Below are 23978 nucleotides of genomic sequence, written 5' to 3' on the forward strand. Positions count from 1 at the left end.
ATTAATTAAATATTGTTACATAAATAAATAAAACTAGCGAACAAAACGATTTACTTGTAAAACTTTGTGTTTTACGGCATTCTACCATTTTAAATATACAAAAATCAACAAATACTTATGTGGTGTTTTTGGCAACACCGCGGGCCGACCAAAAAGGCAGTCTCAGCAGATGTGTCCAAGAGGCAACGTTTTCACGTGCGGTACCGTGGTCATATAAAGAAAGTGTATTTTTGTGATATTAAAGTGGAAGTAATTAACTTTACTGTTGTCTTTCGAAAACCCAGTCCGCCGACATATCAACTTATAAACTAGAAATCCCTACTTTTGGATATATTAAAGAACATATTAAAAAACAAAAAATATAGTAGGCATATATAACAAAAATTTACAGGTGGTAGATATGTACATAATATAAAAAACATGTATTACTACATCTTTATTTTACAATTTTACCATACTTTCTAATTTTTTTTCTGCGGGTATCACCATAATTTATTATTTGGGGTTCGGAGATGGGTTCTGGCTGGGGTTTTGGCATGGGTTCTAGAGATGGATTTTTCTCTGGAATTTCACTTGTGGCATTCGATGTTGTTGCTAAAAGCTCAGACAATACCTGCGGAGCTTCTATGTTGGCATTTTTAGAATGAAGACTTTTTGGTCCAGATAATCCTGCTTGTGTTGGTGGCTTCTGGTTAAATAATAATAGGGTGGGAACAGCGGTTTTTTTGAGAATCTTTTTTAAAGGTTTACCTAAAATTTAAATTTTGGGATGAATTTAATGTGTTACTCAAGACAAAAAAAACCTAATAACTCATTTTGTAAGTCTCTTTCGTAATCGTTTTCAGTAAAATGAACTGAGCAGACATAGCTTTTATCTGGATTAAGTTTGTCCTCTCTTCTACATTGAACTATCTACTCGTTCCGAATAGTTCGGGATATTAGATCTTTCCCTTTGGGAAAGCGATGAAAACTACATTTTCGAGAACTTGCTAACCTAACCTACCTAACTATTTTTTGATGTAACTTATCCCGCTGAAAAAGGTAAAAGAAATGAATTTTTTACATTTACCTATATTATTATGTGTAATATTTTGAGCTTACCTCCTAACTAATAACACCGCTAATAAGCAGCACGAACAGAAAACTTTTAAGTCTTTGTTTAAGGTTAAAAATACTGTTTTTCTCAGTTCTCGCCACTCAAGCACATACAATTTTAAAGTATTTGTTAAACCTTAAAAACACTGCTTTGTCCAAGTTTTTTTTACAGAACTACAATTAACACAAACATAAACGCACTACTCACAACAAATACAACGGTTTAATACGCCTTCAAATGCATTGACAGAATACACAAAAACCGTTAGATGACTTCGCCGCTTACGGTACAAGCGACCACGAATCGATAATTTTGGCGAACTTATGTGTTATGGGATTCGGCAATCCTATTAGGTTTACGAGATTCTCGGGATCTTCCTAAATCGTCACTGTTAAAGCACGGAATAAGCAGAGATAACTTTTCACAGACCACAAGAGGACTGCATGCAACACGAGGAAGAATGAAAACTGCCCTAGTCGGTGTCGAGACGCATTGTTTATTAACAGCTTATACAGAATTTATTTATAGCACAACGGGCCGACGACGAACCCGAAAGCTTGGTCTGGATTCCCGTAATCCGCGGGAAGGAAGTCAATGATTGGCAGCTGTTCGATTTTCTTGGTCGTGCTTATTTCAAACACGGTCTCGCTGTCCCCTCGCCGCGTTTGACATCCGTCGATGAGAACTCTCGGCTTGACACCTAAAAGCAACAGGTGACGTGCGCCACTAACTAGCAGAGAATAACTTTTGATATATTTTTCTTCTTTTTTGCGATATATACCTTTCTTATAAGGTCCGATACTTGGAGTCGAAAGTTTTTTATCTTTCTTAAGCGCTAAGTTGAAAGAGAAGGCATATTTCATAAAATATTCATCTTTAAAATCCTTCGACACTTTAGGCGAGGTATCGATAACACTTTTAAATGACCTCACAAGTCTTAGGCTTAAAATCCAAGATTTTTTTATTTTCTTGAACATTAAATTGAAAGAAAGAGCACAATTTATAAAATGTTTATCCGTAAAAGCCTTGAAAACTTTCGGTAGATATTCATAAGGGCTTACCCCATAATAGATTTAAAATCGTAGATTTTTTTCTTTTCCTAAACATTAAATTGAAAGAAAAAGCAAAATTAGAAAAAAAAAAGGTTGTTTTTTTTGAAGGCTTTAAAAAATTAAGCGAGGGATTGATAAGGTATTAAACTTAAAATCCATTTTTTTTATTCTCCTGAACATTAAATTAAAAGTCAAAGCACAATTTATGAAATGCTGAGTTTTTAATTTTAAAGGCCTAATGACCTCTTAATTTATAAAATGTTGATTTTTAAAGGCTTCACAAACGAAATATTGATAAGGCGTTTAAATAACATCCTAGCGCTTAGACTTAAAATCCAAGATTACTATGTTGTGATTACTTGTCATTTATCCACTATAAAAGAAGAAGAGGAAACGTTGTATAATAGAACCTAACCTAACATGAGAGAGAGTGTTAATTTAAAATCAGTGTATTCATTATTAATAAAGTTATTTTAGTTTAATAGATCCGTGTGTTCGTAAATTCACAATATACTAATTTCCCAAACATTAAATTGAAAGAAAAAGCACAATTTATAAAACGTTGATTCCTTTTAAGGCCTAGAAAACTTTCGGCGAGATATCGATGTCTTTGAACGATCCCATATGTATTAGACTTAAAATTATTATTATTTTTTTTTTTAAACATCAAGTTGATAGAAAAAGCACAATTTATAAAATATTGATTTTTAAATGCTTTAAAAATTTCAGAGAGGTACCGATAAGGCTGAGACTTAAAATTTATACAGATTATAAGGTAGGTATTGATTTTATTGATTTATACAATTTATAAGATATTGATCAGTAAAACATTGAGAATTTTAGGCGAGATATCTTAGACTTAAAATCCAAGAATGTTTTATTTTTTTTTAAATTAAATTGAAACAAAAAGGACAATAATTTATAAAATGTCGACTATTTGAAGGCCCTGAAAATTATAGGCCTTTCAATGGCTTAAACTTAAATCCAAGATTATTTTATTTCTTGAACATTAAAAGCAAGACTTATAAAATACTGATTTTTAAGGCCTTTAAATGACCTCATAAAATCGACATTTTTTTTAACATTAAATTTGAAAGAAAAGGCACAATATATAAAACAGTAATACTTCAGGGCCAGGTAAATTTTTATGCAAGGACCTCTTAGCATTTAAGCCTGACAGCGTAGAATTTTTTTTTAGCATTTGCTTTAATTCAAAGGAAAGGTACAATTTATAATGTATTTATGGAACTTTAAAGGTTTTCACTTTAAATTACCAGAAGTAGTTTCCTGTCAACCCATATTATCCCACGCATAAAAAAAATAATTTTTTGCTCTGAAATTATTTATTTTTCCGCACTTAAGAATATATTACATGTGTCAAAAAAAAAAAAAAAAAAACTCGAAACATACAAAAAATACTTTTGAGCCTCAAAAGCCATTTTGAGCCTCAAAAGCCGTCTTCCGAGGTGTATCGGACGTTTTTTTTACCACCCGCCCCCCTTACCTGCGTGCCCGAACCGCTGCCCGTTGTCGCCGAGCAGCTTGATGGAGGAGGCGTGGCTTCCGGTACTCGAGTCACGCCACGCTGCCGAATTCCGACACACGTACGTGAAGTTCTGACGCGCCGCGTGCGAAAACAGCCGCAGCGACTTGATCTGAGCCGCCCCTACCCCGTCGTACGTCACCCTCGAGCCTCCATGGAAACCGGAATACCACGTGGTGGCGTCTCGTGACGCCCTCTTCCACGACGCTTTCGGCGCGTGCGCGTTCGCCTCGTCCGGATACACGCACGTCTCGCCCCCCGCCGTCATGTTGCAGAATGCGCGGATCGCGTCGTCCGTCGCCCCCAGGTTCGGGTCGATCCAGTACCAACCTGGGGAAAAGAAGAAAACAACTCGAAGCTTCGACTCCGCGGAGACGTACCGTCTTCGAGGTGGGGATGACCGCGGTGGAGGTCGGCGCACGTCTTCGCCGGGTTCTCCCTGCGACCCGTGGGGTTCCGTTCTCCCTCCAGTTCACGCGTCAGCGCGTAAATCGTCGAGTACATGTCGAGGAACTTGACGTCGAGCTCGTCGACGACGTCGCGCTTGGTGCGACCCTTCGTCGTCGACCCCTGCAGCTGCAGGAGTAACTCGGGAGGCACGAGCGGCATATCGGCCGGCGGGCCCGAAAGTCCCGCGGGGCCTACGGGACCGGGCTCGCCTTTCGGCCCCGCCGGACCCACCGATCCTTTGGGACCCGCGGGCCCTTCTTCCCCGGGAGGACCCTGAGGCCCGCCGTCTCCTTTGGGGCCCTCTGGACCCGTCGCGCCCTGAAACGTTGACTTACTTAAACTGTAAACGTTTATCTGCTGCCAATTACCGGGTTCCCTTTGGGTCCTTCGGGTCCGGGGTCCCCCTTTTCGCCCCGTTCGCCGCGCTCTCCGTCGTCGCCTTTAGGTCCCGCCGGTCCGACGGCCCCCGCGTGCCCTTTCGGTCCCCTGCGTCCCCTGTCGCCTTTCTGGCCCCGGGGTCCCGTCTCTCCTAAAGCGCCGGCCGCGCCCGCAGGTCCCGGTTTTCCCGGTGGTCCGTTCTCGCCCTAACACGAACCGCACGTTATCCCCCGCTTGTAAAAGACTGTCGTCGTTTTCGTACCGCTGCCCCCGGCGATCCTCTAAGGCCCTGCGGTCCCACGGGTCCGGCGGGACCGTCGGGACCTGGATTGCCCCGAGAACCTGTAGCGCCACTACTTCCCTTGTCGCCTTTCTCTCCAGAATTGCCGGAAACTCCTTCCGCCCCGGGAGGCCCATCCATTCCCGGTTTTCCCGAAGGTCCCGAGGGCCCGACAGGACCTTGGGGACCTTGTTCTCCGGAAGGGCCGACCGGACCGGCTTTTCCCGGCTCGCCGTGAGTTCCCGGTTCGCCTTTCGATCCCTGCGGTCCAGGTTCGCCCGGAGGTCCCGGAAAACCTGGAGATCCTGCGGGTCCCTTTGGACCGTCCGCTCCCGGAAGACCCCTCGGGCCGGTCGGACCTTGCGGTCCAGAGCGGCCGTCTTCTCCTTTCGCGCCTTGCGGTCCAGCCTCGCCCTGTAACATTAAATTGTAATTATCGACGAAAGGCGTGCTTTTAAACCGTGCCTGTTTCCCCTCGGTTCCCGGTGGACCCGGGATACCCGGCAGTCCGTCGTGCCCCTTCTGCCCTGCAAAGTAACAGAAGTTAAGCCCTTACATATGCCACGAGCAATTTTCATACCTTGAGGACCCGTCAGACCCGGGGCTCCAGGTGGGCCTTGCGTCCCGTCGGCGCCTTTCTGACCGGGTTCTCCAATGGGTCCCGCAGGTCCGATCTGCCCTATCGGACCCGCGTCGCCTACAAACGAATTTCAGCTTTAAGAGATCGGGAATTCGGTGGTTACGCTGACATACCCATTTCTCCTTTAGCTCCCGGTGGCCCTGGCAGTCCTTGCGCTCCACTTATCCCTACCACAGCAATTCTTTACATTTTTCCAAAAATAAAACCAACCAAGGTCATACCTGGAGGACCGGGCAGTCCCCTAGGCCCGTCTTCTCCTTTGAACCCCAGTTTGCCCATCTCGCCCGGCCGTCCTTTCTCGCCGATCGGTCCCGGAGCGCCCGGTTCTCCTCTTAATCCTGGCGGACCGACGTTTCCCACCGGCCCCTGCTCCCCTTTCAATCCCCTGAAGCCCTTTTCGCCGGGCGCTCCCATTTCACCCTTGTCACCGTCTTCTCCCGGCGGTCCGATGGGACCCGGTGCTCCTGAGAGTCCCCTGGGACCTGACGGTCCGTCCCGACCAGCCACTCCTATGGGTCCCGGCTCTCCACGTTCTCCTTTAGCGCCCGCCGAACCGGGGGGACCCGGAAGTCCTTGCCCTCCTTGGGGCCCCGGGGGTCCTTCCGCTCCCGTTTCTCCCGGCTCCCCTTTATCGCCTCGTACCCCGGGAGTTCCCATCGGGCCGACGTCTCCTTTCAATCCGCCCGCGCCAGGGATTCCGACTGGTCCCATTTCTCCTGGTGGCCCCTGAGGTCCCGGAAGACCCGGAATGCCATCTTTTCCTTCAGAACCTGGGATTCCGGGTACACCATCTTTGCCAGGTTCACCCGGAAGTCCAGATTCGCCGGTACGTCCTGGCAGACCGACGGGTCCAGCTTCCCCTATCGGTCCCACCTCTCCTATGGGTCCCGGCGGTCCTACCACACCCGGCAAGCCTACCGGACCAGGTTGACCCGTTTTTCCGGGCGCACCTCTTTCTCCGGGTTGCCCCGGAATTCCACCCTTGCCGTCGTTTCCGGGAGGACCGGTCGCCCCAGGGAATCCCCTAGGACCCTCGCTTCCCGGAGGGCCGGTATCGCCTTGGGGACCGGCGGGTCCCGGCTGCCCCGTGTCGCCTTTCGGTCCTCGGAAGCCATCGCGTCCCCTTCTACCACGTAATCCCCTAAAGCCCCTCGGTCCCGCTTCGCCCCTTTCGCCAAGTGGGCCCGGGTGGCCTCTATCTCCTTTTTCACCTACAGCTCCCTCTTTGCCCGCGTCTCCCTTGTTTCCCTTTTCTCCAGTGGATCCTGGATAACCGGGAAATCCCTGCGCACCCTCTTTGCCCTTTTCGCCCGCTGGTCCAGACTGTCCGGTCTCGCCCGTCGGTCCCTCCGATCCCTTGTACACGGCACTTAAGTTAATTATACTGAAATTATGCAAAACGATGTAAAATTACCTTAGGTCCCTCGGGTCCTTCAATTCCGGTGGGTCCCTGGGGTCCCCTTTGCCCGGCATCGCCTTTCGGTCCTGTTTCGCCTCTTTCGCCTTCCAATCCTTTCTCGCCTTTGTCGCCTTTGTCGCCAATCGTTCCTCTTTTCCCTTCTGCGCCTTTGGATCCTCTAATTCCCGGGAAACCGGCAGGTCCGACGGGCCCTATCGGTCCCCGTTCTCCTTTCGGTCCCTGCAACCCGGGTTTGCCGCCTGCCCCCGGCAGACCTTCCGCGCCAGGCAGTCCAGGAATACCCGGTTTGCCTTGAGGGCCAGCGACTCCCGGAGGACCCATAAGGCCCGAAGGACCCGGGGCACCGATCGCACCCACGGGTCCCGTCTGACCGGGCGACCCGTGTTCGCCTGGCGGACCTTGATTGCCCTTGTTTCCGATCGGACCTTCCGCCCCGGGTATCCCGGGAGGACCCGGAAGCCCTGGAAAGCCCCTGGGGCCAGTAAAACCCCTCGGGCCCTAAAGAAACGCGACAATTTCGATGTCAATACCAGATAAAGAGAAGTTACAACCATTTCGCCGGCGGATCCCGCGGCACCTGGGGCGCCGTCTTCGCCCTGTATGCCGTGGTGACCGCGCGGACCGCTTTCGCCCGGTGTACCCGGCAGTCCTCGGTCCCCTTTGTCCCCAGGCACGCCCGGCATCCCTATAAGGCCGGAATCGCCCTTGGAGCCAGTGGGACCACTTGATCCCCTATCGCCGTCCCTGCCGGGATAGCCCCGGCGTCCCTGGCGTCCCGTTAGCCCCGGAGGACCGATCGGACCTGTGGGACCCTACGTAATCAATGACGTATCACGACTTTCAGAGATACGGCGCCCGACTTACCGGTTCGCCGACTTCACCGGGTTCGCCCTTGGCGCCGTCCGGACCAGTGAGTCCCTGAGGTCCCGGCACGCCCGTCAGTCCCATCGGTCCCTCGATTCCCCGCATCGAGATCTTTAAAATAGATGCGAATTGCTGATTGGCAAAGTGAAGAATACAAGGAGGTGGTTTATTACCATGTGTTGGGCGAGCATGTGCCGGAAAGTCTCGGCGTGGTCGTCGGGGCCTTTGGTGTCTCCCTGAGGCGTCATCTGAAACCGAAACGCGTTACTTTGCCGACCATGGCGAGTTTGGACTCACGGGAATGACGTAGACGTGACCGGGGGGTCCGGCGAGGCCTGCCGCGCCCGCCAAACCGTCTCTTCCGGGTTCGCCCTTCGGTCCCGTCGGTCCGGGTGTTCCAGGTGGTCCGGGATATCCCCTAGGTCCCGGGGGACACCGGGAAGGCGACGGCTCTACTCCGACGGTGTCGTTGTAAACGATTTGGGTCATCTCGTCGTAGTACGCAACCGTTGTACCTTCAAGATCGTCCCCGGGGACGGGGATCGCCGCCGCCTCCCGCGCGGCGGTAAAATTAAGCGGCACGTGAGCGTAAGCTTCTTCGGAGAGACAATCCGGAGCGTGTGTCTTGCACAACTCGTACGCCTCGTCCGGGGTCGACGCTATCATTAGCAGCTGCAGGTCTCCCTGGGGATGGAAGTTAGGGGAAAACGCGGCTATCGATTACGTCACGCGTAATCCTTACTTTGAACCGTCTGTCAGTAAACAACTGGTAGCCCACGGTAACGACCCCCAGGTTGCTTAGCCTCGAGGCGGGCTCCCTGGCGAGCGATTTGGTGACTGTGGTGTCGCAGTCGTATATCAGAGTGACCGAATCTCCCTTGACGCTGAACGCTAAGCGGTGCCATCTGAAATCCGGGAGTGAAATATCGGCGTCTATGAGCTCGTCTTCGGCAGATAAGCGCCGTCTTTACGCGATATTAAGTGATTTTTTCGAAGTAAAATAAAAGTAACAATACCGCATACATGTGATATTATACATATACAGGGTGTTTTCTAATTTAATGTCAATATTTAAGGGGGAGATTTTTTAGTACTTTTAAGTTAAGTTTTTAATATGTTTAATACCGCTTTAGATATGTTAATGAAATTTGAGGATTTATTTAGTGTACCGATTTTTTTTTTAAATACACCAGTGGCGGGCGTGTGGAATTTCGCATTTCAATTTTGGCAGACATTGATGGTACGCCACTGATTTAACCTCTGCCCTGCATTATCATTATTTCTTACTAAAAGCTATCTTCAAAAAATTGAAGTACGAATACGAAGTACGTAAACTCTGAGGTGTATATTTGAAATTTTTGCATCGGACTGTAAGAACTCCAGCAGTCTTAAATTCTATTGATGAAAATCAATCAAATTAGTTACTTCCTCGAGATTTGTTGTTCACCTTAGCTATGGCCGCCTGGAGCTCCAGATTTAAATAGTTTGGACTTTCTCTTATGGGGGCATCTTAGTCTTAGTCAGTTAATACTGTAGAGGAGATGAAGAATCGTATAAGAGCTTCCGGTGGTCTATTATCAAACACTGGAGGTATAAATGGAAAACAGATGACGCGTGTATTTTTCAAGTGGAGGACACTTTAAACAACTCATCTAGTTTCTATGTCCTACTTTTTCTCAAAAAGGTTGTTATTAACCTATTAACAGGCAATTTTGTTAAAAATTATTAATAGTAAGTAGTGTTTCCTTTTTTTAAAATTAGAATCGTTTATTATTATTTATCTTGTTGTTACGATATTAAAACTGTAAAAGTAAAAAGAACAATCTTCAAAAAAGTTTTTCCTGAAGGACACTGATTGGTAACTAAAAACTAGTTTTTTGTTTTTTCACAAAAAGGAGTTCTCGATTAATGCAGCGGCGACTACATCAACCAAAATATTATTTGCCCATACACAGTCAGCGGCACGCCACTGATTTCTTTAAGAATGAATAATTTTTTTTAAGTGTTTCACTTAAAATTGAAAACTAGTTTCTCTGCATGTTGTCATTATAATGACCATTTCACTTTTCTTTTCTCCCCGTTCTATCTCCCGAATTTAAGCAACTTTATCATCTAGAGATTTTTTTTTTTATTAGGGTAAGGAGAGCCCCAGAGTTTCGCTATAGGGAGTTTTCACTGTACCTTGATACGATCTTCGAAAATTCGATAATTTTTCGATAATTTTTTTTTTTTGTAAATTTTGTAAATACGAAAAAAGTATAAATAATAACTGTATTTACCCGTTGCCATTAAACCTATTTGCTTATCGTTCCGATTGGTTCTGCTATTGTTGTCTCCTTTTAACTGTGTACGTTGGACAGAGAGAGACGTATTATCGGACATGACGTGCAAACAACGGAATAAACACAATTTTAAAATATTATGATGCTTATTTAACTTTTGCAATGGATCATTTATTTAAAGAAAAAAACTTTAATTGGAAGAAAAATCATCCAAAGATAAGGCTTTTAAGAGAATTAAATATTTAAAATCGTACAAGCAAGAAGAAGCAGCTGCCAACTTTAAATTTTGTTTTGAATGTAATGATGAGACGTCGATATTTGAAAATGGTTGAAAATGGTTGGCTTTGGCAAGGTATTAATATAAAAACTGTAAAAACCACCAAAGTTCGTGCGATCGGTATGTAAAATTTGTGTGGGAAACTTAAATTATAAATGTCACTTCACTTAGCGAATAGTTCACTAGACTTTAATTGTAGCTTCCAGCGCGGGAGTATGAGTATTTTCTGTTTATTGGTGTTTATTTAACGGAACCAGGGCTATTGTTTATTTGCGGAAAGTCGTGGACAAGCATTACTTAGGTAAAAAATATTGTGGCGACGTGGCTTTTACTTGATGAAAATCCATTTATCAAAATAAATAATAACTAAAAGTTCAGATTTTCATGAATATTTATCGAAATAACCATAAAACCTTAATTAAAAAATTCTTTTGAATTAATCAACAAAATTAAAGATATCAAAATCTCTTCGAAAGCAAGACTATTGTCTTTTGATGTACAAAACTTATTTCCCAGTATTCTACCTATGGATGTGATAGATTTAGTAGATTTCACCCTCACTTGGAAACAGGTTAACCCACTGGTGAAAAACAAATTATTAGATCGCTTAATAGTATCTTTAGACCAAAATTATTTTGAATTTAATGGACAAATTTACAACTCTAAAGAAGGTTTAATTATGGGATAATTTGGAGAATATTCTTTAAGTAAAAGTTTTCTATGGTGGTATAAATACGTCGATGATGTCTTTGCTTGCTTTGTTGGAAGGGACAGACAATTGAATTCTTTTTTAAATTACATTAACTCATTACATAATCGTATAAAATTCACTAGCGAGATTGAACAGGATAACTCCTATTACGAAAACGCAAAACAAATTTTCCATTTATCATGAATCTTCACACACGGGCACAGCCATACATAACAGCTCAAATCACCCCTATACACACAAAATAGCTGCATTTCACTCTTTTATACACAGACTTCTTAATACGCCACTCTCAACAGAAAATTACGGCAAAGAACTTAATATCATTAAACAAATTGCACTGAACAACGGCTACAATCCGTTATAGATAAAATTATAAATAAAAAACAAATCCAGACAACAGTAAACTCTAATACAGAACACGAACAATTTAAAACAATTACATATACAGTGTGTCCAAGATAAGGATGCACAGCATGGGGATCTCGGAAACTATAAGAGATACAGTGACGGTTAAATTAGACAAAAGTTGCGCATTTTGATACCGAACAAGATCCCGTTTTACAAATTTGAAAATTCCAAGCCGTTCCGGAAATATCCGAGAAAAACCGAAATATTGCGATTTCGTTTTTATTATTTTTTAAAGCTATTTGAAAATATATGAAAAAACGGAAAACACTTTTCCATTGGCACTTTTTAATCTCTCCAAACTGACGTTAACAAATTTTCATTTCAGCGTTTCGATTCCATGGAACCACCATCAACTTTGATTTTTCTTATGGGACGGAAAAAAAGTACACACAGTATTAGGTTGTGCTTTTCATTGCGAATTCAACGATGTACGATACAATACGGTTACTTATGTTTTTATCCAGAAAAATGGATTTTTAATACATTTCAGCATTTAAATGGAGTAGGCCATGACAAAATGACATCCAGTCAATTTCAATGACACATTAATGTTATTTGTCTTTGTTATCAGTCGATCATAAGTTTATTCCTTTAGTTATTGTTTTTGTATTTTTATTGTTGTTGTCTTTTTCTAATTTATTTTGTTCTACAATGGAGGGAGGTAATTTTACAAACGAAGTGAAAAGTGATATGCTGTCTTGCTACATCTGATGCCAAAGAAATTGTGTGGAAGCCGAGCGTATGTATTCTAACAAATACCCAGAGCGGAGACAACCTGACAAGAGTATTTTTCGGCGTTTGTTATTTAATCTGAAAGAATATGGATCATTTAAGAAGCCTGCATTATCTCGACAAAAACCTTCCAATGAAGAAAACCAATACATTGTTCTACAATCTGTTATCGAAAATCCACAAACTTCTACCAGAGAAATTGAAGACCAGAATGGGGTAGCTAAATCTACAGCTCAGTTTATTTTAAGGAAAAATGAATTTAAGCCTTACAAATTCAGAATATGTCAAGGATTAAAACCGGGTGACGACGAACGACGTAGACATTTTTGTGAGTGGTATATGTGTGATGAGAGTTTTAATTTTCCATATAAAGTGATTTGGTCTGAAGTATGGTGACCAATAACGGTATTTATAACAGGCGCAATACACACTATTGGTCGCAACAAAATCCACGTGTTAATAGACTATCCAGACATCAAGTTCGCTTTGGGTTTAATATTTGGTGTGGGATTTTTGGTAGCAAGATTATAGGCCCTATTTTCTATAATAATTCCTTAACTTCCGAGCGGTAACTTGACATCTTGAGGCACGATTTAGAAGATGCCTTAGATGATTTACCGCTAGGCGCTGTGCAAGGCTGCTGGTTCCAACAAGATGGTGCCCCAGCCCATAACTCCAGAGAAGTTCGCCAATATTTAACTGAACGGTTTGATGGAAAATACATTGGGACTTACAGTGAAACACCTTGGCCCCCAAGGTCCCCGGACTTAACTCCCTTGGACTTTTTCTTATGGGGCTACATAAAAAATGAGGTATTCAAAGAATGTTTTGACAACGAGGAACAATTACGTCAATCAGTACGAGCAGCGTTTAATAAAATTACTCCTGAAATGTTAAGTCGTGTTTTCGAGTCTACCGTGAGACGGGCGTACTTATGCCTAGAAAATGGAGGTCATTTATTCGAACATTTGTTATAGAATTTGTTTTTCATTAACTTGTTGGATTTAGTTGTTATGTTAAATGAACAGTTAGAGTTAGTAAATAAATAAACACATTAACTCGAACTTGTCAACCATTTTCTTTTGCCTTTCATCGTTCGGATCTCATGGCCTACTACAATAAAATACTAGAAATGTATTAAAAAGCTATTTTTCTGGATAAAAACATAAGTAACCGTATTGTATCGTACATCGTTGAATTCGCAATGAAAAGCACAACCTAATACTGTGTGTACTTTTTTTCCGTCCCATAAGAAAAATCAAAGTTGATGGTGGTTCCATGGAATCGAAACGCTGTAATGAAAATTTGTTAACGTCAATTTGGAGAGATTAAAAAGTGCCAATGGAAAAGTGTTTTCCGTTTATTCATATCTTTTCAAATAGCTTTAAAAAATAATAAAAACGAAATCGCAATATTTCGGTTTTTCTCGGATATTTCCGGAACGGCTTGGAATTTTCAAATTTGTAAAACGGGATCTTGTTCGGTATCAAAATGCGCAACTTTTGTCTAATTTAACCGACACTGTATCTCTTATAGTTTCCGAGATCCCCATGCTGTGCATCCTTATCTTGGACACACTGTATACGAGAACCCAGTGAAAAAGTTTCAAAACATTTGTCAAAATGTGGTTTAAAAATAGCTTTCAGAACTAACAACACATTAGGAAAATTTTTAAAAAACAATTAAACGGAATGTCCAAAATCTCAAAAATCAGGGGTCTTCAGGTTGTCCTAAAATTTATATTGGACAAACAAGTAGATCCTTCAAGAAACGCATTAACGAACATAAAAGAGCGTTTGGATTCTAATGATGCTACACACTTAAATACAGAAAAACACATTTTTGACGACAATTTTGATATTTTACATACAGCCACAAAAAGTAGAAAATTAAATTTATAGGAAGCCATGGAGATTAACAAAATGAGACATTCAAATGTATTGCTTAACGATCAATTAGATTTAAACACCCCTCCTTTGTTGAACTTAAATTCTCACAACTTTAATTAAGGTTTTATGGTCATTTTTCGGTATATATAGTAGCAGGTAGTTTGTAAATATTACATTTGATAAAGACACGGTGTAAGGCATGGCGATGTTTTCAAATTAAAGCGAAAATCCCCGTGGCGTACGCTCGCAATTACTTAACGCCGAGACGGCCGTACGAACAAAGGAACGCGTCAAAAAGCCGCATTAACAGAACGAGAAATAGTTTCCCACTTACGTCTCGTCGTAGCTGGATATATCAAATTCCACGTGGTTTCCTTCCACAGGCATCTCGTCCAGGTCCTCGTAGTAAAGGCTGACGTTGTCACCGACGTTGACGACGAGCTGTTCGTCGCCTTCGTCACTGTACAGGGTGAACACCGGATAGCTGGCCCCTTGAAATCGCGATTCCGAGAGTAGGTTTCGAGAAACGAGTCCCGGTATTACCTTTGAGCGTCCTCGCGACCACTAGGACGGAAAAATCTGCGGGGAATCCGTCGGGAAAGCTCTGCTCTGTACTCAAAGTCACCTCGGCCTGATTGGTCCACCTGTATGCGGCGTTCCCGGGGCTGAAACAGTCGCCGGTGTACCGCAGGGTTCCGCTCCGGGACCCGTACGTTCGCGCGTTTATGGACGTTCGGGTGGGGGCGCTTCGATCGCGGTTTCGGTAAATCGCGACGTTTTTAGGGGTTTAATCGGATGTAACTTTTTTGTTTTTAGACAAGAAACAGAATGTAGGGTTCGTTGCCAAGTTGTTTTCCAAGTGAAGTATAAAACAGAACACTATCAATTTTCTGACCAACTTCATATATTTTTAAATGGAACACCCTGTATATTATATATGTGTTTAATAAATGATCTGTTATGTTTGACATATTAGTAAACAACGTTGATGGTTGAATTATTGTTAAAATGAGAGAGCAGACAGATATTTCCAAGGCTGGCAAAGAAATTTTCAGAAAACGGTAACGTATTAAATGATAATAAGGTATGCCGAAATCATAATGTTTTAAATTTTAAATGAAGAAAATAAGGCAAACATATTAGGAAGTTTCCTCTATTACTGGAGTGTACGAGGTTAGCGCCAAAATTTCCAGGCCTCACATAGATGCAAGTCCAGAATCACGATAAATTTTTATCTTCTTTTAAATATATAACTTAGTCGGCTGCGAAAATAAAAATTGAAGTCTTGCGTCAAATAGTTTTTTGTTGAACGCATTTTAAACAAGACGTGTCCGAAAAAATGTCGCAAATAACGCAAATTAAGTATAGAACAGTCATAAAGTTTTTGACATAAGAAGCACCTAAAATTATTAAGGAAAGGCTAGATGGTGTGTACGGCCAAAGTTTTCCTGTAGTGAAAGAATGGGCAAAACATTTTCGAATGGGGCAGGAGTCCATTGAAGATGATTCAAGACCCGGTCGACCAGTGAAGTTCATTACGGAAGATATTGTTGGTCAAGGAAATCTCAGAAATTACTAAGCTTTTGTGATACAAGTGTTCGTCGAATCCTGTATGATCATTTAGGTATGCATAAGGTTAGTGCAAGACGGGTTCCTAAAAATCTTTCGGCTATTCTAAAACAACGCCGTGTCGAGTATGCGCGGTCTTTTTCGGAACTCTGTGTGTGTGTGTGTGGGATTGAGTTGTTGATGAAGAGATGTAATAAGTGTATTGAAGTTAAGGGGGATTATATTGAAAAATAATAAACAATTCTTACTCTACTTTGTTTTTTTCATATTCAGGCCGGGAAATTTTGGCGCTGCCCTCGTAGGAAGAGACAGGCATTTATATCTCTAAAAACAAAAAAGTTACACTGAATTCAAATGTTATCAAGATAAATTGAACGCATGGTACATGTTTAGTTCCATACCACGTGAAATGCCCGGTTAGCAATTTTTTAAATAATTTCCGTTTTCCTACTTTCCCCCCGAGAGCTGGCGAGAGCAAAAATAATGGCGTGCTACTATTTTTTTTTCATTAATTGGTCGCCTACCTGTGGGCGCTGAGGGTTGAGTCCCAGCATCTGCCGCGGATCTTCTCGATTCCCCGTGGACTCGCCAGGATCTCCGACGAATTTAAGAGGTCGAAGATTCTCGCCTGCGGCGCATCTAATTTTGAAACGGACCGCTTCATAACTTCGAAAGGATATCATTTCATTATAAGAGATATGTCGCTTTTATGACGTCGCAAAATCTCGGGTGATTGTTCGCTATTCCGGAAGAAAAATATGAGACACCTAACACATTTTTGAATATAGCACAGAACATCCCGAACACCCTATGCAATATGTGAAAATCCTAAACACAAAAGTCTTCTTGCCATGTAAAATAATCTGACAACTGAAACAACATTTTCAGTTTTCAGTGTTAAAGAAAATGAGGTCTTCATCAAAATTTCTTTCTATTGTGAGACTATTTCTGCTTCTACCCGGATATATTTGTCCTCTCTTAACCCTTGAAACATTATGCCCATTTCAGTAATTTAATTTAATTTTTTTTTGAAATATTTTAAATTATTTAACTTGCACTGCAGATATTTAGATTTGGTTAGTTGTCAAATGTAGGACATTATTAAAACAATTGCAAACATAGATGATACGCCATCAAGGCATACTTGACCATTTTTAAACAATGTGGCTGTTGTGAAGAACTCGAATGATAATTATTCTTAAACTGAAGTATGAAATGTCAATGAAATAAATAAGAACTAAAAGTTCAAATTTAAGACACGGTGTTGTCGAAACAATTGCCATGTGAAAATATATCATTTCTTATTTATTTTGTTAAATGGATTTTCATCAAGTAAAAGCCACCTCAGTTCAAATGTCAATGAACTATATGTTACGATATCAGGAAAAAAGATCTACGATTAGGTGGGCGTAGTAATGCATTATTTTTTGTTCGAAATCTAGTAGCCGCTGACGTAATAACACATCATTTTTTATTTAGAATCCAGTAACCGCTGACGTAGTAGTACATTTTTTGACAGAATAACTTTGTGCCATCAAACAGTCAATTTATTTTAAGTGGTTTTTTATCAGTTTTTGAATAAATATAGGTTAATTTTTTATTTAATCATTACATTTTTGTAATAATGACGAAACACCATAAAACGCAGATCGGCACTTCAAAACTAAACCAATAACAGAATATTTTTTAAATAAATTCGGCACAGTTTATAAACCCAAACGAAATCTTTCATTGGATGAGGCAATGATACCGCGGGGCTGTTTGCGTTTCCGAGTCTACAACCCAGGCAAGTTAACTAAGTATGGTACGCTTGTCACAATGTTATGCGAATCGCAAAGTGCATATAAAACGAACTTTAAATTGTACAACGGAAGTGGACAAAAGTTGCAAAATCTCGTAATAAATCTTTTACATAAATATGAAAATATTTGGTACCGTGTTTACTTGGATAACTATTTTAATAGTGTTGAATTAGCAGAGCCCTTGCTTTCCAGGAAGACAAGAATATGTGGTACAATTAGAGAAAATCGTGGGTTACCTTAACATATAAAATAAAAAAAAAAGTTAAAAAGAGGCCATCATGTTTTTCGTAGAAAAAAAAGAAATTTTAATTCATGTATGGAAAGACCAGAGATATATCAGAAACCGTTAAAATAAATCGGAAAACTGGTGAAATTATTAAAAAAACAGAAAGTATTATACATTATAATACCTTTCTTATAATCCTATTATAAGAAAAAGTCTCAAATGGACAAAAAAGGCTTTTATGTTTATGTTGAACTGCAAGAAAATAAAATTTACCTCTTATTTACTAGAAGTTGGGTCGAAAATCAAGAAAATGCGGGTTTAGAGGCAGAAGTTTCTGAAGGCCCATCAAAAACAGCTACTAGTGAAGATCCACCAAGTAGGCTTTCAGGAGATGTAAAAACACGTGGGTTTGTAAAACTTAAAAGTTCGGGAAAAAAAATTCAACAGAAACGGTGCAAAGTTTGCAAAATCACGGCATAAGGAGAGAAACTTGCTTTACGCGAGGATATGGTGAAATTCCTCTATGTGTTGGAAAATATTTTAACGACTACCACATTAAAAAAAAATACAAATGTAATTTTCAACTTAGGTACTTTTTTGTTCGAGTAATTGTTCGAATTGTTTGTTTTATTTAGTTACTTTAGTTTTATATGAATATCTTATTATTTTGTTCATAGCTTCACTCTTGTTTAACCCATAAAGAATCTATGCTATTAATGGATAATGGCGGTATTCATAAAGTTTATCACAAAAGAAGGGTTAGCACCTAAAATTATTAAAGTAAGGCTGGATGGTGTGTACGGCCAAAGTTCTGATTCGCATTCTGTAGTGAAAGAATGGGCCAAATGTTTTCGAATGGGGCAGAAGTCCTAGAAACCTTTCGGCTATTCAAAAACAACGCCGCGTCGAGTGTGCGCGGTCTTCATCATCATCATCATCATCATCCTCCCTATAGTCGACGTTGAGTTCAGTTAAAAGAGGCTGCTTTAGCTTATTTTGCAGAAAACCCAAAAGAATATAAAAATAATAAAAAAATTGTTACTCTACTTTGTTTCTTTTATATTCAGGCCGGGAAATTTTGGCGCTGCCCTCGTACATAATGTTTTTACATTCTCCATAACATATATACATTCTAAATTCATTTTCCCCTATGATCGTCAACGTTATCTCAGTTAGGGTTAGTTTCTGCGGGTGAATTTTGACATGCGACCCCACCTTGCTGCGAAAACACCGTCGACATCGCCAACGACACCATCACCAACAGGCCCCGATTCCTGAGGGGCGAAAAATCACTGTCCCGCATATTTTCACTCCGTCGGCATCGCACCACTGACTAATCATTGGCCTATTTGGTGGCCATCTACGCGACGAAATTAACATAGACAGTTAATTCGGATTAATGGCTAAAACAAGTGCCGTTCGGTTTGGAACATGTGCGAAAGCTATTTGGGAGGAATCTTCCGCTGTCGATTAAAACCGACTCTCGGCGGAGAGCAACGTTCATCATCTCAGAAAATGGCAAATACGAAAATGGTAAAGATTGTTAGGATACACGATTCAAAATTATTTAAAAATATACAGAGTGGCCAAAAAAGGGTAATAAAATACGTTCGTACGTCCGATCAATATATCTTGATGACATTTTAATTGGCTGTAACTTTTTTGTTTTCAGAGATATCAAGGTAAACACAAAACACAAATGTAGGGTTAGTAGCCAAGTTTTTTTCCACAAACAAAACACTATCACTAACATACATCGTATTTTTTTAAAAATGGAAAACCCAGTCTATTATACATGTGTACAATATCTTATTCGCAGCTTCACGAAGCTCGCGAGGTTTGAAAACATTTCATTGGGAGGCTTTTGGCGCTCTAATTAATTGAGTCAATAATAAAGGCAAATTATACAAAGCCTGGAAAAACAATCAAGGTGATTTGGTTAAACAGGAGCAATACGAAAAAAAACTTAAGTTCCTGCTGAGGGCTGCTAAAAATAGGCACGAAGATAGACAATTGCAAAATGCTGACTCCAAAAAATGTGGCAATATGTAAATAGCAAATTGGATCGTAGCAAGAAAAACAGGCGAATAAATGAAATATTAATAAATAAAAAACCGAATGGCAATGACCTTGAAAAGGCAAACTATTTTACCGAGTTTCTTAGCACAGTGATATCTAAACTGAATAAAAGTGTGACTCCTCCAATAAGACACCATCAAATACCAGATAAAGTCTATTCATAGATATAAGAAAGTTACTAACTGATACGAATTAAGGAAAGACCCGGGCAAACTGTAAGAATGAAATATGGCCGAACAGGTCCGTAATTTGGTTAGAATTTAATTATTTGGGGTTTTGTTAGGAAAGATACTAAACAATATTTATTTATTTATGTTTAAATCTAAAATAAAATTACAAATTATTTTTATTACCTACTTAAATTACTTCTAATCATTCATATAATATATCAGTATCACTATCGCTATTATCGCCTGTTCTAATTATTATTTGTTCTATATTATTTTCTGCTTTTTCTATATGTTTAACAGAATTTGCCCAACTTTATGGGGGGATGTTAAAAACTTCGGTTTCTATAAGTTTGAGGACATTGGAGTTAACACGGGGAAAAACATTGTTACGACGAATGGCAGATTTTAGCTGGTGCCAAACATGTTCAATAGGATTAAATATACAGTGGTATTGTGGAAGTCTTAAAATTGTAGGCCCTAGATTTTTTGCATAATTATCACGGACGTATTCCTTTTGTAGGTTCAAGCTTTGTAGAACCTCAATTAATCGCTTTTTGGTATAATATTCGTGGAAATAAATGTCGTTATTATACATGTGGTTTTCGATTGTTGCGTTTGTGTCACATGAGGAAGGGGTTTTAGTCAACCGTCTACTGTAATAACTTACAATAAATCAAATAAATCAGCGGTGGTGTCTTCATGGCAATCCAGAGAAGAATATTGAATATTTTTCTCAGACAGAGAAAGTCCATTTGGAATCCAACCATTTTTAGAGTCAGCATGCAAAATAGTTATTCTTTTACCTCTTTTTGATGGCGCGTTTGTTTTACACTTATCAGTTGAGTCAACCCAACTCTTTTCATCGTAAGTGTCGAACCAGGCTTCATCCAAGTAAATAATTGGCCTTTGCTGTTCTCTGTAAATCCTATGTGTTGAATACACTTCCATAAGGTAGTTCTGCCACATTTAACACCGGTTTCATCTTTTTCAAGCCTCCTAATTAAGATATCTAATGTAGGCACGCTTTGTTCCTCGTATAACTGGTAAATTTTAAGCCGTGTTATATCTTGATCACTTTCATCTACACTCGAGAAAATGTCAGCATCGCTTCTTTTTTTCCCCGCTGAAATGGGATTATTCACAATTTTCCATACAGTTGACGTTGGAATTTTCGTCAATGTGGCCGTTTCTTCTAGAGATGCTTGCTTGCTGGCACCACGTTCAATGAGAGTCAAATAAACATCGTTTATAACTTCTTTAGTCTCAATAGGATAGTGTTTTCTACATTTGGGCGGGAGCATTTCCTATACTAGTACATATTTTGCATAATTCGATTCAACACGCGCTGTATTACGCACGAAATAGGAATGATTACTAATAAACTTAAACTAAGTAGTATACCAAACCAAAGAATGTTAACCACAGGTAGGGATAAAGTTATTTTTTATTACGGACCACAATTTTACCTGAATTTAAATTCCGAAACTTTAGGTAATAATCTTGTTGTATTGTATGTTAATGACCACCCTTGGATAATCCCATTCAAAAACAATTGGTCACTTTCTTATATCTATGAACAGACTTTATATTTGCACCCGTACTCATTGGTGACTGCTTCGAACGGTACCTTACACTACAACATTATAGGATGTAATTTTGTAATGTAATAATGGTACTGATTGTTATATTATTATATAAATCCCGTACGTTTTATACGATTTTTTTTTTATTTAAAAAATATGTATATAAAAAATCCTAGTAGACAGAGAAGTAGATAAAATAACAGTACAGTGTACTCGCGAGAGAACATATACACCTCACTATTTCATTAAAACTGCAACAGTCAAAAGTACAGTTTTCCAATGTTTGTTTTCCAAAGCACACTAATGGCTAACTAGATATTTTTTTCATCGGTGGCACGCCACCGATTTCCTCGAGAAAAATAATGACGTTTGCATTCATTTACGAGCATATTTGATCTCTTAATTCGAATTCTGAATTTTAAAATGAATCTTTGCAACTTACCATTTCCTCAAAACCTGCGAAGCCAACGAGATGACCAACTTTACTCTACAGTGCAGACTCGCACGTAAGCCACTGGATTATCGTTATGCAAATACGCCCCGCCGCAGTAGTAGAAACAATATGAAACAAATATGGGTCAGACCAATTCAAAGTTGCCGGGATCGCTAATTGCCGGAGACGTCAATAAACCCGTCGTGAGCATTCCACGTCCGCTTGGGCTGATAAACATGTAATAATAAATAATAATAACAACCTCAGGTATTCTGGACTGCGCAGTACCGACAGCGCTTGACTTGCAATCTTCCAATGCGGGAGCGACGAAGGATGAAGGAAAAAGGGCAACAACAAACTCGCGTTTGATGATATATTTATATTATATATGCGTATAATTTACATTAAATCTGATTACAAATATAATTACTTACGTCTGAGGTTATTAATTTATAATTACAAGCCACGCGAGACCACTGGGGGGGACCCTAAAAGGGTTTCTAGGGAACCCCGGGAGGTCCCGACTCAAAATAAATATTGTCGCAAATATCGACGACCCAGACACACGCCATTACATTCGTTATATAGGCAGCACAACATACTTCGAGCGGGTGTAAAAGCGGCTTCAGTTTGTCTCGCCTAAATGGGGCTTTTTTAGAATAAAAAAAATGTCTACCTCTAAAATCAAGACCCAAATCATACCTATCAAGCATTGTTCTGTCCTTTCTTAATAATTCATTTTTCGAAGCTGTCAGAAATGATATTTAAACGCCTAGGTCTACGATCACTTACTATACATCGAAACGACAGATAAATTCCAGATTACAAGAGATTAGGTATAAGGCATTAAAATTAAAACTAAGTCAGAATTTTTGAAAAACAAGTCAGATTTTCTAAAAAAAAGTCGCAATTTATGAAGAACATTTCAGAATTTCTGAAAAACAAGTCAGAATTTTTGAAAAATACGTCATAATTTCTATGTAAAGTCAAAAGTTTAGAAGAACAACTCAGAATTTCTGAAAAATAAGTCAGAATTTCTGAAAGACAATTCAGAACTTCTTTAAAAAAAGCCACAATTTATGAAACATATTTGAGAATTTCTTAAAAACAAGTCAGAATTTATGAAAAATTGAAAAATTCCCGAAAGTCAGAACTTTTAACTTGGAAAAGAATTTCAGAGACAAGTGTGGGTTTATGAAAAATACGTCAGAATTTCCGATTAAAATCAGAATATTGAACAAAATTTCTGAAAAACAAGGCATCGTTTTTTGAAAAGATATCAGAATTTATGAGAAATGAGTTATGATTCAAAAAAGACGAAAATTTGAAGGAATGTTTCGTTTTTTATGGCCGTCTAACGCTGTCGGTTTTCGACTTATTTTGAATTTAAATAGTCCAAGGTATTTTTCTATATCTCCTTATAAATACTTAAAAAAATGTTATTTAAAAATAACAATTTTGGTAATAGTATAAATTTCATTATATTTTTACACCCAGCACTTCCAGTTATGCGATCGTCCATTGTTTATGAATCGCACTGTATATCTGGCGTTTCTAGTCGCGCTTTCCCTTACGTCCCTTAAGTTCTGGCTTATTTCACCCGTAAATCGCGGTACAGTCTTTGGCGTGTCAAATTATTTCAAAACAATGATTGTTCGGTAAACTGTGACCCAGATAAGGGCCCTTATTGCTGTCGGGCCGCCTTTAATCGCCCGATTTATATTGCGTTTCTGGTTCCCGCGTTGTGGTTCACCGAATTCCGATGTAATATCGACACTCGAGTTTGTTGTAAACAACCGGTACGTCAACAAGCTCTCGACCGCCGCCTCATTATTGCCCGCATTCGGTTTACGTATTATTAATTATTAATAACGTTGTTTCTAATTTTCGCAACGGATGTGTGTGTAAAAATAAATAAGAACTAAAAGTTGAGATTTTCACGAAATTATATATATTCACGTGACAATTGTTTCGACAACACCGTATCTTTATCAAATATTTGATAAAGACACGGTGTTGTCGAAACAATTGTCATGTGACAATATATAATTTCGTGAAAATCTGAACTTTTAGTTCTTATTTATTTTGATAAA

General features: G+C 40.2%; 1 protein-coding gene across 4 annotated transcripts; it reads right to left on the minus strand.

The window, feature by feature from the left end:
* Positions 1–1553: 1553 nt before the first annotated feature.
* LOC132700741 (collagen alpha-1(V) chain-like) lies at positions 1554–22050 on the minus strand. 4 transcript variants are annotated; one of them, XM_060668256.1, is made up of 19 exons: positions 21895–22050; positions 16117–16258; positions 14567–14688; positions 14358–14514; positions 8466–8628; positions 8021–8407; positions 7897–7971; positions 7724–7834; positions 7411–7671; positions 6854–7357; positions 5661–6795; positions 5553–5606; positions 5380–5496; positions 5265–5326; positions 4782–5213; positions 4510–4725; positions 4072–4459; positions 3653–4021; positions 1554–1796 (listed from the first exon to the last, which is right to left on the minus strand). In XM_060668256.1, the coding sequence occupies exons 2-19, from the start codon at positions 16254–16256 to the stop codon at positions 1615–1617; spliced, it is 4875 nt and encodes a 1624-aa protein (XP_060524239.1). In that variant the 5' UTR covers positions 16257–16258; positions 21895–22050; the 3' UTR covers positions 1554–1614. The 4 variants fall into 4 exon arrangements, with proteins under 4 accessions (XP_060524239.1, XP_060524238.1, XP_060524240.1 ...); XM_060668255.1 differs by lacking the exon at positions 21895–22050 and adding an exon at positions 18836–19052 and having other exon boundaries at positions 16117–16231; XM_060668257.1 differs by lacking the exon at positions 16117–16258 and having other exon boundaries at positions 21895–22049.
* Positions 22051–23978: the final 1928 nt, after the last annotated feature.

The sequence above is a fragment of the Cylas formicarius genome, unplaced genomic scaffold (genome assembly GCF_029955315.1).
Source record: "Cylas formicarius isolate icCylForm1 unplaced genomic scaffold, icCylForm1.1 PGA_scaffold_4__25_contigs__length_36172078, whole genome shotgun sequence".
Taxonomy (NCBI): Eukaryota; Metazoa; Arthropoda; class Insecta; order Coleoptera; family Brentidae; genus Cylas; species Cylas formicarius.